This window comes from Octopus bimaculoides, chromosome 1 (genome assembly GCF_046866305.1).
Source record: "Octopus bimaculoides isolate indiv1 chromosome 1, ASM4686630v1, whole genome shotgun sequence".
Lineage (NCBI taxonomy): Eukaryota > Metazoa > Mollusca > Cephalopoda > Octopoda > Octopodidae > Octopus > Octopus bimaculoides.
In genome coordinates this window covers 173,926,114-173,942,079 of record NC_142928.1, presented here as the reverse complement: position 1 = coordinate 173,942,079, position 15,966 = coordinate 173,926,114, and the positions used below count along the sequence as shown (strand labels likewise).

The 15,966-nt window shown below is 35.7% G+C and overlaps 1 protein-coding gene across 3 annotated transcripts in view; it reads right to left on the bottom strand.

Moving 5' to 3' along the window:
• LOC106874523 (uncharacterized) overlaps positions 1 to 15,966 on the bottom strand; it is a 41,249-nt gene that overhangs the window by 15,823 nt on the left and 9,460 nt on the right. For all 3 annotated transcript variants that reach the window (XM_014922286.3, XM_052972617.2, XM_052972621.2), the window contains 10 exons: positions 15,634 to 15,836; positions 14,718 to 14,863; positions 13,883 to 13,995; positions 12,780 to 13,000; positions 11,429 to 11,680; positions 8,282 to 8,416; positions 6,386 to 6,580; positions 3,219 to 3,386; positions 2,789 to 2,931; positions 311 to 474 (listed from right to left, as the gene is read on the bottom strand). In XM_014922286.3, coding sequence (XP_014777772.1) covers positions 311 to 474; positions 2,789 to 2,931; positions 3,219 to 3,386; positions 6,386 to 6,580; positions 8,282 to 8,416; positions 11,429 to 11,680; positions 12,780 to 13,000; positions 13,883 to 13,995; positions 14,718 to 14,863; positions 15,634 to 15,836 — 1,740 coding nt within the window. The remainder of the gene's footprint in view (positions 1 to 310; positions 475 to 2,788; positions 2,932 to 3,218; positions 3,387 to 6,385; positions 6,581 to 8,281; positions 8,417 to 11,428; positions 11,681 to 12,779; positions 13,001 to 13,882; positions 13,996 to 14,717; positions 14,864 to 15,633; positions 15,837 to 15,966) is intronic.

The following is a 15,966-nucleotide window of genomic DNA, read 5'->3' as shown; positions in this document are numbered from 1 at the left end:
ATGATCATGCAATCACAGTTTCAATTCCTGAACTAGTGGTGTGTTTGTGTTCTTGAGTAGAACACTTCATTTCATGTTGCCCCTGTCCACTCAGCTGTAAATGAATAATCCTGTAACAGATTGGCATCCTGTTCAGGAAGACTATCATGATCATGGTCACTTATATGCTATGGAGACTGAGTAACCAACCCTATGAGTCTTAGGACTTGAGACAGTCATGTCCAAGGGACTTATAGCTGAAAAGCCTTTGTTCATATTTCAACTCAATTAGGGCACATATTGGGACTAAACAACATCAAGATTACTTTACCTGAATTGATAAGTTGTTGTAACTCTTCATTCTTTTTGTTATACTGTTCCTGTAGAGTGTTCAAATGAGTATTTCTATTCTCTCCAACTTGCAGTTCCTTCTGCAGTTGTGAAGTAATATTACAACTGTGCTCAGTCAAGTTGTCTTTGGCTTGCTGAAGATCTCTGGTTGAAGATGTAATACTTAAAATTAGCAATACTTTTGCCAATGTCATTATTAATATCATCATTATTACTGGTTTCAATTTTTGACACAAGACCAATAATTTTAGGAGAAGGAGGAGTAAGTCAATTATATTGACTCCAGTGCTTCACTCGTACTTTCTTTCTTGATTCTGAAGAAATAAGTACCAGCTGAGCACTGGTGCTGATGTAATCAGCTTATTGTCACCCACCCCTAAAATTGCTAGCCTTGTGTCAAAATTTGAAACCATTATCCGTTATCATTTTCATTATTATAAGGGTGTCAGATTGGTACAATTATTAAAGCATCAGAGAAATGTTTTGTAGCACTTGTTCTGGTTCTTTATTTTCAAATCCAACTTTGCCTTTTATTCTTAAGTGGTCGATAAAATAAAGTACCAGTCAAGCATCATGGTTAATTTAACTGACTAACCCCTTCGCCCACAACCACTGAGTCAGAAACAACAACGACAACAATGATGACAACAAAAGGCACAGACGTGGCTGTATCGTTAAGAAGTTCACTTCAGAGCTATATAGTTGAGGTTTTTGTCCCTCTGCATGGATGTTGTTGGTTGAGATCTTCTACTATATTACTACAGCTGTGGGTTGACTGATACTTTGAAAGTGAAATTGGTAGACAGAAACTGGAAAAAATCCATTGCATATATATGTGTATGTCTGACCAAGTGCATATTCTCCCTCTTGACATGTGTGCATGTTTGTACATACAGTGTTGTTTGTTTGCAGTCAACTGTGAAAGCATGCCCAGACCTTTATCATGCCTTGACATATGCACACTGACTGTAAACACAAGCCTTATCTTTCGTACAAATGATGTTGCATGTACAATCCTTCATGAAATCATGTTTGAACTGTTTCATATACTGAGAGATTATTACCTTACTTGGAAACAGGTGAGGATAGGCATCGACAAAAGCATTCAGCTGTAGAAAACTCTGCCTCAACAATGTTTCATCTGATCCATACGAGCATGGAAAAGTAGGCATTAAAACAATTATTATTATGAAGATATTGGACTGAGAGAATTATGAGAACATTGTATAGAAAAACCTTCCAGTGTTTTATTTTATTTCACTGAAATTAAATTTGCCTTTTGTACCTCTTGAGGTGGGGTGGGACAATAAAAAAAAAAGCACTGGTCAAGTATTGGAGTTGATTTGATCAACTAGACCCTCACCTAAATCCCAGGTCTTCCTCCTATATCAGAAACAATTATTTTAAAAGCAGTGGATTCAAAAAATCATTAGACTGTTTGACAAAATGCCTTGTGGTATTTCTCCCATCTTTCTACATTCAGAGTTCAATTCCTAATGAAGTCAACTTAGCCTTTCCTCCTTGCAAAGATTGATAAAATAAAGTACCAGTCAAACAGTGGAGTTGAGGATATTGACTAACACCCTCCTCTCAAAATTCCTGGCCTTGTGCCTAAATTTGAAACGATAATCATCATTTTTTTTATTGTGAAGTAGAAGAATTAGTGGTGAATTGGACAGAATGACTTCTGAATATACCTTTTTATAACTGAATTTAAATCTTTCTGGATTCTTCTTCTTCACTGCTGCTGCTGCCACTAAAAAAAGCACTCAGGCCACGCTGTAAGGTGGTTGGCATTAGGAAGGGCATCCAACTGTAAAAACCATGCCAAAACAGACAGTGAAGTCTAGTGCAGTCTTCTGGCTTGCCAGCTTCTGTCAAACCATTCAACCCATGCCAGCATGGAAAATGAATGTTAAATAATAATGGTGATGATGGCTGGTTTTACACAGCTGGATGCCCTTCCTAATACCAACCTCCTTACAAAGTGGACTGAGTGCTTTTTTTAGTGGACTGGTACCAATTAGGGTTGATTAAATCAAATGAACAAAAGAGAAAAGGACTATACAATGCAAGCATACTATTTTTGTATAGATGTGCTTAAAGCTGGCAATTTAAAAATTGTAAGAGAATACAGGTAAAATGGAATTTCATAAAGATGCAATTTTGAAGGAGAAAGATGGAACAAAACTGTTAAATAAAAGGTGTGGTGCCTGATCAACAACAGGGAAAATGAGAGGAAATAAAACAAGAGAACTGATTGGGTTGAGAAGGAGGATGAGGACATTCAATAATTTCAAATGATTGGAGAATACTGTAGTGACAAAGAGACAAAGAATGTTGAAGGAGTGACGAATAAAAGTATAGAAAAAAAACACAACTTTCATGATAGGTCAGTGAATGGAAGATGTTTATGAGTGAGGTTTGCTTAACAAATGAATGCAAAAACAACATATACCGAACAGTATCTTGAAGCTTCTTAATATCTGTATTACTTTCTCTAGTAAGCTTCTGGAGCTGGTCACACTTGTTCTTCAATATCAGTTCCAGTTCCATTCTTTTACTGCGTTCAATGACAATGTGTTTTTCATGTCTAGATATCTTGGAATAAAGAAAGGAAAAACTGGCACAATATAAAATATGACAGTAATTCCATTGACGATCTGAAAAAATGTTATAATTTTTATAGTGAAATTCACATTATTACAAAGATACCTAAAATTGTACAAAGATACCTAAAATTGTACAAAGATACCTAAAATTGTACAAAGATACCTAAAATTGTACAAAGATACCTAAAAACAAGCTATCAAGAGAGCTTCTATGTGAGCCCTAGCTTTTTCAGAGAAAGAGAGAGAGAGAGCAAGAATGATTTTCAATAAACTTACTTCTTTAAGTGTAGAAACTTGAGATTTTTTTAGCTGCGAAATAAGTTCATAACTTTTGTCTAGCATTGACTGATTCTCTTCATGTGTCTGCTGCAGATTATTACATTGTTGTTCTTTTTCTTTTAATGACTGTTCAAGCTGTTTGATTTGGTTGACTAAAGACTGCTCCTAGTAGCAAAAATACACACACACAATATACGAATTAAAATAAAATAAATAAAAAAACAATAAGATCTTGTTTATTCACAAACAAAAAGTTTATAATTGATGAATATAAAGTAGGACATATATATATATATATATATATCTTACCCTATATTCATCACATCCCATAGGATGTGAACCCATACCTCCTGTAAACAGGACAGGGGGTTTTACCATTCAACCAAAGCAACCCTTCAAATTTCTATATTCATTTTAGAAACTTTATTCTCAGCAGAAAGAATCGTATGTTGTTGACGTCATAAGTATTTATAAACTTAAAGAAAGAATTATTTTATGTTCTTTCAAAGTTTATAAAATTCTTATTAAGTCAACAATATGTATATAACTATGTTTATAATTATATAAAAGCAAAGCAAGTATCAGATAGCAATGTCTTCCACTTTTGAATGAAGAGTTGATGTTGCTTGCATTTCAAAATGGTCTTCAGCTGGTCTTTGAACCACCTCTTTGTTCCTTCAGCCAAGTGGAGACCATAGTGTACTCACTGTAGACGTCCCTAAGGAAGAGACATGAATCAAAGATATACACTACATCTCAATTAATGCCTGTATAGAGTAAGTTCAATGATGTTGGTGTTAATTTGTCAAAAGATTTTTGTGCACCTCGTGACCAAAAGAATGTTCTGGAGATACCAGTAGCAAAAGGATTCCAAGATCTTAATGTGCTAGCTGTTGTGTGGTTTATAGGGGAGTAGAAACATTCACTGCCCTGTAAACAAGGACCTAGGCATGGAAGCTGAAATGTTTAAAAAGAAGGATTCTCTCTTTGAGCTTTCAGAAAGATACAAAAACCTGTTTGAGGTGATTTAGAATCTCTTCATCCAATAAGCAGTCACTGGAAGTGATACTGTCCAGGTACCTGAATTAGTGGGGCTTAGTTGTTGCTGTTGTACTGATAAATTGGGAAGGAGTGAGTGTGGTACAGTGTACTATTGGCAGACAACTTTAGTTTCCTGGACATTAACTACCCATTCTTTCATAAGTTGTAACAACTGTTGAGATAATGGATCACAGGGCTTCCATTGTTTGAGTTACAACAGTACAGTGGTAGTGGCCTGTAGCCTTTTGATGTTGAGAGAATTCCTATCACATTAATAGAGACTTCTGTTGTCCTTTCCAACCTTTTGCATAACAATGTGACCATACAGAGGAAAAAGATATTCAACAGTACAAGAGCCTAACTCTTGGTTTTACACTGAAGGACTCAGAGTTCAGTAAGCTACCAAAAGCCTGAGCCATCATCCCTGTGTCAAACTGGGGGAGGAGATTCAGAGATTTGGACAGGCAGCCACATTTTATAAGAACATCCACAGAATTTCTTGTGTATATATATGTACACACACACACACACAATATATATATATGTGTATGTGTGTGTGTGTTTGTGGTTATGTGTGTGCATAGAGTGTATGCTCAAAATGTAAAAGACTTTTCCTTCCATATTTCCTGAGTGTAAGCCTCCTCTGACATGACTGAACCCCAACCAAGTGGGAATCACAATACAGGTTTTACTATTCACCCTTTCAATTGCTGAATACAAAACATGGCTTGTGAGACCTCCATTTGAATGTTTTTTTCTGAGTCACCATCTCATCCTTGTATGCCAATCCATCACATTTACAGCTGAATGAACTGGAGCAATGTGAAATGAAGTGTTTTGCTCAAGAACACAATGCACAGCTGTCTGAGAATTAAAAACATGATCTCACTATCATGAGTGCAACACCCTGACCACTAGGGCATGTGTCTTTACTAATACACTGTTTAATTTATTTTGTTTTTGTGTTTTTTTTTTACTTTTTCACTATATATATATATGCATTGTCTTGATTATAAATTCCATTTCAGAATTGCAGCTAGTCAAGAGCTAATTATTAAGTATCAATAATTTATCAATAATTTATCAATAATAGGGTTTTTCATAAACTGCTCCAAAATGTATAAAAACCATCCCAAAAGCCGAAAGACACCTCAGGAAGATGGAAGTGAACCCACTAGACTATGCAACAGGAGCTCATAAGACACAGTTGAAACCATGCAACAGCAGGAGGAGGAGGAGGAGAAGAAGAAGAAGAAGAAGAAGAATTACACAAGAAGGGACTACACAATCAATTCCATGTAGCCACGACAGAAGTTGCTGGGATTGGTTGATGAAAGGAATCCTAAAAGAGACCAAGAGCACTATACTGGCAACGCAGGACCAAGATCTAGCCATGAGCCGGAGGGTCAACCTGAGGAATGAGCAAGTGTCTCCGCTGTGCTGCATCTGCAACAGAGTGGATGAAACCGTTGCCCATATCAAGAATGAATGCTCCACACTTGCCCAAAACCACAAGTTGTGGCAACACAACCAGGTAGTGAAAGTGCTACATTGGAAACTGTGCAAAATGTGGGGGCTTGAGAGAGGCAAGATGTGGTATGAGAACAAACCGCAGAGAGTGGCAGAGTCAGAGACTAGCAAAATCCTCTGGAATTTCCCAATCCGAACAGATCAAGTGTTAGAGCATAACAAACCAGACCTGTTGGTGATGGACAAGGTGCACCACATATGCTATGTAGTTGACGTTGCATGCCCCTTTGACCCACGAATAGTCAAGAAAGAAGTCAGAAAGATAGATAGATACAGCTTTCTTAAGTATGAAATAGCTCAGCTATGGAAAATGAAGAAGGTGAAGATAGTGCCAATTATTGTTGGGTTCTTGGAGACAGTATCAGAAGGCATCAAGAGGAATATAAAGGAAATTGGAATAGAGTGCCCAGTAGAACTGTTACAAAAGGTTTGCTTCCTTGTCACAGCCAGAATAATCAGGAAAGTATTAGATAGCTGAAAAGAACGAATAGGCTGCAGGTAGTAAGCTGCAGGTAGTAAGCTTGCTACGCATTCAAGACTCCAGGAGCCTGTGATATAGAGAAAACAACAACAACAGCAACAACAACACCAACCTTTGAATTTTTCAAGGCAAGTTCTGCAAGATATTGACTGTTATTTTTCTGTGCATCTTTAATGTAACAACTCATCTGCGCCTTAAAACTTTCAATTGTTTTTTCCATTTGATTTATACAATTTTTACTCTCAGAACTCTGACAATCAAGTTGTTTCTGCATATTTTCTAATTCTTCATTCTTTTGTATTAATTTCTAGAAATAAATAAAACAACAACATAAATGCTCAATTACAGCATTGTCAATTCTAAGGAAAATAAATAAGTAAAGACTGCTACTATTCAGAACAGCTTGTCAATTATATGATACATAGTATCACTCAGCACTATGCATCATATAATTATCAGCCTAAATTATTACATACAACTTAGTAATTATATAGCCTATCCCTGCATTTTCTCACTATCATTTTATATTCCATTTTTAAATCTAACATTCTGAGGGTAACAAAACTTTACTGTTTGATTAGCTTTCATGATTATTCTGTTTGTATCACAAATAGTGTTCAAGGAAATAGGTTCAGGAACAAATTCTAAAGTTTTTTGCGTTTTTTTATAACAGATGAGTTTTGATTGATGTATGATATTACATTTGAATTTGGGGACAGAACACTCTACTTAGAAACTCTTCCAGTGGCACATGATCATATGCTTAATATTGTCAGATAGAACCAATTAATGTGGAGGCGCAATGGCCCAGTGGTTAGGGCAGCGGACTCGCGGTCATAGGATCATGGTTTCGATTCCCAGACCGGGCATTGTGAGTGTTTATTGAGCGAAAACACCTAAAGCTCCATGAGGCTCTGGCAGGGGATGGTGGCGAACCCTGCTGTACTCTTTCACCACAACTTTCTCTCACTCTTACTTCCTGTTTCTGTTGTGCCTGTAATTCAAAGGGTCAGCCTTGTCACACTGTGTCACGCTGAATATCCCCGAGAACTACGTTAAGGGTACACGTGTCTGTGGAGTGCTCAGCCACTTGCACGTTAATTTCATGAGCAGGCTGTTCCGTTGATCGGATCAACTGGAACCCTCGATGTCGTAAGCGACGGAGTGCCAACAACAACAACGAACTAATTAACACTCATAAACTCTGACCAAACACTTGGTAGTGAAACTCAAACTTAAGCATGTTTCCAATTTAAGTTTAGGGTTATTTGACAGAGAACAGTTTAACTTCAGTAGAATGAACTGCAAGACTTTTGTGAATATATTGTAACTACTTAGAACCATCATGAATTTTAAGGTAGGGATTACATTACTATCCTGTCAAGTCCTTCAAGACTGCATTAAGAAAATGTTGTTGTTCTGATGAGTAAGCCTTGATTCACTAATGCTTTACAACTATTAGCTAATAAGCTAAATATTCTAATTTTTAAGAATTTTGTTACTAGATGCAGACACAGCTGTATAGTTAAGAAGTTTGCTTCACAACCACATAGGCTTGAGTTCAGTCTTACAACAAAGCCCCTTGGGCAAATGTTTTCTGCTATAGCTCCAGACCCATGTAAGCATGGAAAAATGGACAATAAAATGATGATGGTTCTTAGCACCTCTAAATTTGCTCATTGTACACCATCTTAACTAAACCCATCTAATGTAGCTTTCTCTTTTCTCTCCTTGCTTCCAATGAGTTTCATTCTTAGGCTGTGTACTAAATAGTTTATTTAATCCTTCTCCTTAAATATTTCATTCCCTTGGACCCCTAAGAATATTTTCTCACCAACAATTCAAATATGATATTAGCCACACTAACTCAATTATTCCTACTTCACTAATTTAGGAATATTTAAAAAGTCTATGAATATTATATGTCCTCCTCAGATTAACTAATTATTCAAAAAAGATATAAGTATAATTATTCCTTTTAACATTGTCAGTCTTTTTAGGTATTTACCTGTGATGTTTCTTGTTCTTGATACTGCAGATCTTTGAAACTTTCTGACTTGGTGAATAATTCCCCAGACAGAATGTCTACTTGTTTCAGAAGATCTTCCATAACTACTTGTTGTTCATCTGATTTTCTCTGAAGCTGAAATTTTTGTAGGATTAAAATAAGTAGACTTATCTCAGAAAGTGTTGATCCTAATAAATTTATGAAACAAAAGTAAATCTAACTTAAACAAAAAGAGATAAATATTGCTTTTATATTCAATATTTTTATTGATCATATTTCTCTCAAATTGATGAGAGATATACTGTAAGATATAGTATACGAATGTCTGAAAAACTGATTGGTATGTAAAATGCCTCGAAATCGCAGGACATGGGAGAGAGTGACATTGACCAAGCATTTGAGTCTCTCAAAGATTAGGTTGTCAAAGCATTGGAGGCACGATGGGTATCGGTAAGGTGAGCTGACTCTGAGCAAATATAGAAGCTTAGAGATCGAGAGGCAATTCCTAAGTATGAAAAAACCTTGATGGGGTTCGATAGCTTCAATATTTTTCAGCAATTGTTCAAAGGCAGCCACCTTCGACTGGAAGATGGACTCAAAGGCAAGGTCAGTGATTGGGGCTCCTAGAGAGCACCAAGCCGATGGAGGAGGGACTGCAATGGAAGGGAAGGACTCTGCAAAAAGATCAATAGTTGGTTGATGTTGAGAAGCTGGGTGGTTGAGGATCCAGAGCTCACATTTTGAGCTGTTTACTTGGAGACCCCGGCAACTAAGCCCCCCCCCTCTAACCATCATGTTTGCAATGGTGAGAACCCTATCCGGAGGTCCCCCCAAACAAGCATCGTCAAGATGCCAGACGTTGAGGTCTAGCTCGACCGCCATCTTGGTGATGTCATCAATACCCAGTACAAATAGAGCGGGTCCAAGTGGGTCACCCTGTTGGACTCCCAAGGTGGAGGTGATGATTTTGGTCACTGAAAGAGTTGTGGGACTTTCTCTCTTACTGAGCTGAGGACAGCATTGCGGCTAATGGAGTTGAAGGCATTCTTAAGGTCAAGTTTGAGGATGACCTTGGGTGACAAGGAGGGCAAGTTGGCATAGGCTCTGGTAGCATGGGCAACAGCTTCACATTCCAACTTGGTGTCCACTCCTACCTGGGTAAGGGAAAATTCCTCCTCCAATAATCTAGAGACCGATTGTAAGCACACCTTTGCAGTGAGATGGTGAAGGGTGCAGGTCTCTACTGGATTTAGTGAGCTTGATTAATTTTGCACCGAAGAATAGTGGGCAGATATAGGGGAGGACATTCACTGAAGAGAACTGGTTCACAAGCTGAGTCAAATTCTCCAAGAGCTCAAGTCTGGCATCACTGGCTGATAAGGAGATACCATCCTTGAGATGTTGAGGCCAAAGGCCATCAATTCCTAGACCTGAACAAGCAGAGAAAAATGAAATCGCTTTTTGGATGTCATCAGAGGTGAAGACCGATCTCAAGTATTTTGGAGGATTGGAAAAAAAAAAAATTTATCATACATCTGAAATTACATTCTTGAAAACAAAAATTTCAAAATTTTATCTAACATATTTTGTACTTCCCACCAATAACCCTTTTTCTAGTTTATTTTCAACTCTTACCAACAAAGAAATATTGATTTCGAATTTTGGCACAAGGCCTGCAATTTTGGGGAGAGTACTCAACTGGAACTTATTTAATCATAACCCCCACCACACACCCAAGACAAAAAAAGAGGATGAAGGCAAAGTTGGCCATGACAGTATTTGAACCCAGAATGTAACGTTGGAAGAAATGCCATTAAGCATTTTGTCCAACACAGTAACAATTCTGCCAGCTCGCTGCCTTAACAAAAAAAGGAATATTCACTTAGAAAGTGTACCAACAAAAGCAAATAGAAATCAATAAAATTCCAATCAAATCGAACTTTACATGCCACTTTTTTTTGTGTATTTCCCATAAATGACAAAATTATGAATCAGTTATCCTTCACTTCAAATCAACAAGATACTAGTGATCAATTTCAATTTAATAGACCTGCTCACCACAACAGAATTGAGATCCTAAAACCAAGGTGCCATGTAAAAAGCATTGGTGTGGGTGCTACATAAAAAAGCTCGCAGTACACTCTGTGGAGTGATTGGCATTAGGAAGGGTATCCAGCCATAAGGACCAGGCTAAAACAAATTACAGAACCTGGTGCAGCACCTGGCCTTGCCAGTTCTTGTCAAGCCATCCAACCCAGGATAGAGAAAGCGAGAGTGTTTGTTCCATTAAACTTTTCTTAATTTAAAAAAATGGATCTTTTTTAAAACGGGGGCCACATTTTTCATTAACGAAACACTTTGAAACTTGGAACACTGGTAGAATGTGTCATATAAAACATCTTTTTCTCTTAGTCTTCTTAAAAAAAAAGAAATCCCTAAGTTATTCCATGTTAAAGTTGTCGTATTTCTGTAATTTCAACCAATCACTGACATCCATTCAGCCGATATACATTAAGTGCCGACTACATAAACAAACGATTCTGAAACAATTCTATTGGTGATAGGGTTAGGGTTAGGGTTAGGGTTAGGGTTAGGGTAAAACAGCAAATTTAAAAAGAAAAAAGCAAATAAAACGAAGAAAAAAAAAAGAAAATGAAAAAAAGCAAATTTAAAATGAAAAAAGCAAATAAAACGAAGCTATGGCTTAATCAGCCAAAGGAGTAAATGTAAACAACTGAATACTTGTCAGTGATTGGTTGAAATTATCGAAATAAGACAATTTTTTACATGAAATAAATTCGAATACAAAAATATTTTTCTGTTCTATAACACAAAATAGATAAGTATACAAAGTTTGAAAGTCTTTCAGTACCAAAAACACTACGTAAAACATTAATGAAAAATGTGGCCCCCGTTTTAAAAAAGATCCAAAAAAATTTTTTCTACTTTCAGACAACTGAAATTATCTTTTTATAAATACTTCTTTCAAAATTCCAACTTCGTTTTCTCAAAACATCTGCTTGTGTAAGCTTTTGATTTTCCAACAGGTTCAACATATATTGTGCATGTATTTTAGATAAACCAAGATACATAAGTAATCACACAACATAAAAAAGTGGAAGTCCTGAATAGAGAGAACAAGCTTACTGACTCAATCAATTTGTCTTTTTCTTTAAATTGCTTTAGATATAACTGCAAATCCTTTTCTTTTTCTTTTTTAATATCTTCCATTTCTTGCCTGTAGTTAGAACATTCTGCCTGTGTTTGATCAAGTTTAGCTTCACATGATCTCAGCTCATCTTCAAACTGTTGGTACTTATTGAACTGTTCATTAAAATCTCTCATCCTTTCACTTAGCTGTGCATCAAGAGTAACTATTTCATGTGATTTTTCACGTAACTGAAATTATAACAAAATTTATCTTTTAATTGCATCATTATTTAAAAAAGGAGAAAATGCGAAAAAGGTTTCTTTTTCTTTTACCTGTTTCACCCACTGGACTGTGGCCATGCAAGGGCAGTGCCTTGAAGAGTTTAGTCAAACAAGTCAGCCCAGAACTTATTTTAAGTCTGGTACTTATTTTTAGGTTACTTTTGCTAACCTGCTAAGTTACAAGGATGTAAACAAACCAACACCAGTTGTCAAGCAGTGGTAGAGGACAAACACAAAGACATGCATACTTGCACACACACACACACATGATGAGCTTCTTTCAGTTTCTATCTACGAAATCCACTCACAAGGCTTTGATTGGCCTGGGACTACAGTAGAAGGTATTTGCCCAAAGTTATCACACAGTGGGACTGAACCCAAAACCCCATGGTTGGGAAGCATGGTTCCCAACCATGCCTACATCTACAACTATACCTTTGTCCATATCCATGCCTTTCAATCCTTAGCAATATTTATAAAGACTGGGACATATAATAATGCTTCTTCTAAATGTTAGTAGCCAGGTAGTTCTTCCACAACAAGAACCTGTTTTGTCCCTTTCTCTCATACTTTAATCCTTCCTCTCCTAGCATAAAGTCAACCCCACTTTTGGAGGTCGTAGTCTTGTGAACTGCATGGTAATCTCACTTCATGGGTACTGGTGATACATGAAATAGCACCCAGTACACAAGTGGTTAGCATTAGGATAGGCATCCAGCTGTAGAAATCAAAAGCAGACACTGGAGCATGATACAATCCTTGGACCCACTGGATCCTGTCCACCCATGCCAACATGGAATATGGATGTTAAATGATGATGATGAAAAGGATGACAAGAACTTGTTGAAGTGTTCCTATGATGGCACAAATATTAGTTTTTGAGCAAAGATTCCTCATCAGCTGAAGAGACATGTAAAACAAAGTGCTAAAGTCCATAATACAACGAAACTTAAGACCAACTTCATGACATTGAGAGAGTAAATCTGTGTCTCAGTAACATATTTACCATAGTGCAAAGCCAACAATAATTCACTAATAAAATTTTACAACAAAAATAAGGATGTACCTTTTTCTCAAGTTGGCAAATGTTGTTTTCTTTGTTATTCAATTCTTCCTGAAGCTCTACAAGCTGTGTATTCCGTTGACTGATGCAGAAATCTAAATTCTCAGCTTTAGCTTCACTCTCAGCAAGCTGGTATTTGACACTCTGAAAGTTTTCTTTCAGTTCATCCAGTTGTTTGGATAAGTAATTATTACTTTCACTCAGTTCTGTTATTTTCCTTTTATCTAAACAAGAAGATATAACAGCAATGATAATAATGATTTTACTAAGCACAAAAAATCATGTATTCAAGGAAGATATGACAGCATAAATGAAGCAAAATGATTTCAGTTGAAAGCCAAAAGTAGTATAGGAACTCAGTACACAAGGCACTTCTTGCACTAAAATGTTCTTAGCAACAACAACAATGGTAATAATTTCTAACAGAAGAACAAAGCAAAAAATTTGGTAGGACCCAGTACTTGATTGGCACTTTATTTTATCAACTCTGAAGAAATGGAAGATAAAGTTGACCTTGGCTAGATTTGCCGTCAGTATGTAAAGAGCTGTAATTAAATACCACATGGTATTTTGTCCAATACTTTAATGATTCTGTCAATCCACTGCCCTCAAACATCACCATCATCATTATCTTCTTAGCCGTCTGTGTAGCTTGAATGGAACAAGTATCACAAAGTACTTATCTTTGAAAGTATTGGTTGATTAGTTTTTTGGCAACAATAGTTACATCAGCTAAATAAATAGACATACATATGCAATGCAAAAGTGATACTGAAATTGAAACCATATGGTGCAAATTTCTTAAACATATAGCTATGTCTATACCCTACTTTCCCCAAAATAAATATTCACATATAACAGAGGTGAAAAACTCAGATGGATATTGTATTTAACCATAATCTCTCAAATGTTCATTTCAAATCCCTGACATGTATTTATTCACACAAAAGTTGGGAGTCAAAAGAACCAGATCTCCTGGGAATGCCACCAATGAGAGACTGACATCCTTACCAGGGTGAAATTGATTACACAATCCAATTAACAGCCTTTACAAATTAAAAGTCTTACAGTTTGAAAAAAAAAACACAATAAAACAAGAAACTTACAATTATCAGCTTCTTGATTCTCTACTTTCAACCATTCTTCTTTTGAAGCTGCTAATGATTGGTTAAAGGCTTGCAATTGTTGTATTTTAGCTTCTTTATCTGCAAATTTGTTTCTGTGGAGTTTTAATAATATTTAATTATATTCCTTCAGATTTTAACAATATATATCAAGTATTTATCTGCTACAAAAAGTAAAAAAAACACATCAAGGAAAGAAAATGTCAATGTCAAAATTTCATTCCAATTATAAGAAATGTAGAATATGTCTAAAACTACTGAAACAATATTTCAGATAAATCTGCTTCTTGAAAAGCACTTCTATTTTTATAAGTGATGATCCCATTTCATTGTACTTTGGTCAAATGCTTTCTATTATAGTCTCAAGTTGACCTAAGCCTTGTGAGTAAAATTAGATGGAAACTTAGAAGCTTGCTATCTAGACTGTACCTGTCTTTAGACTTAGATTTAATCTGTTGTTTTTTTTTATCACTATCATTTGTCTATGGGTGCTTTTAGTGGAGCCCAATCTATTGCAAGTGTTCAGATCAAGTCTCCAGTTAAGTCAATATCTTGATCTGCTGTTTCCTACTGCAGCAATGAGTTATGCTTTCTTCCTATCTTCCTTCCACCAGCCCTAGAGGTGGTGAGAAACATTGATGGGCACTACTCTTACTCCTTTGACTAAGCCATAAAAATTACAACAAAGAGGAGAATTTATATCATAAATGAAAACAGATAAAGGCTACCAGACGGAATTAGCTAAGAGATATTTCCCTGTGAGATATGAAACATTTCTGTTGATAGATAAAGAGATAGTCGTAAATTTGTTACTAACTGTATATCTGTGAGTAAAGAGCTACATGCAGTTGGAACTGAAATCTGTAGTAAAGCTTCAAATTCAGAAACGACTTTAGATGGAGGTTGTTGGCAATCTGGTCTCCAACTCAAAATACCACTATCATTTTGTTCAGGTTTGGTTACCTAAACAAATAAAAAAAGAAAAGAAAATGAAAACCAGTACGTGTGTGTGTGTGCATGTGCACACATAAGAGAGAGAGAGAGAGAGAGAGAGAGAGAGAGAGAGAGAGAGAGAGAGAGAGTCAGCAAGCTTTCCCTTTAGCATTTAGATTATTCTGCTAAATGTAATATTTATTCACACTGTTTTGAATTAATCATACATTGCCTCATAGTTGTGAAAATTTCATGATATGATTGTATACCTTTAGAATGATAGTGTAAGGTAGATGTAAGAGACCAGATATGGCAAGTTTCAACATAAAATAGGTAGAATATTTGGATCAAATATGGCCACTTTAAATGCTAAAGGTTTACTGAAACTCAAGTCAAATGATAAGTTGATTTCCCTAACTCTAAAAATATCATAAAATTATTAACCTGGACTTATAGTCTCTTAAAAGTTGAAGGTTTAGAAGGCAAAAATCTCTAATTGAATCAAACTAACTATAAATGGAATGTTCAAAAGTATAAAATGAAAGCAAATCTGAACATATTTATCTGTAACATCAGATGATAAAATGAAAAACATTCTTTAAAGAGAAACATTAAATTAATCAGTCAAAAGAATATTATAATTGCTTCATGTTTTATCTGATATGGATAATAAATTATAGATAGAGTCTTTGTTGTATATGATTTTTTTAAATCCGCATATCTATTGCAGATATATTATAAAAAAAAATACATTGAAGAACATTTTGAAATGTAAGTATCAGTACTTTTGAGAGACATACATGTTGAGGAGGGTTTGATTCACTATTCGATGAGGATCCATCTTTGATAAGACATACAAACTCTCGCAAGATTTCCTTTATAGATTCCTTCTCAGCTACATTATCTTTAACTTGCTGTGTCTTTAACTGTATCCTGTATTGAAGATGACAATTTTCCTGGCGCATATTCTCTAATTCTGAACTCGTTGATTCAATCACTGAAGCTGAAAAGGAAAAATAGAAAATAGAAAAAGCAAAAAGATTAAAATTAATTAATCCTTAGCACCCTGGCAATTATTATTTTTTATCATTATTTATATTTTAAGAACTTAAGCAAAAGTAATGCCATTGTCC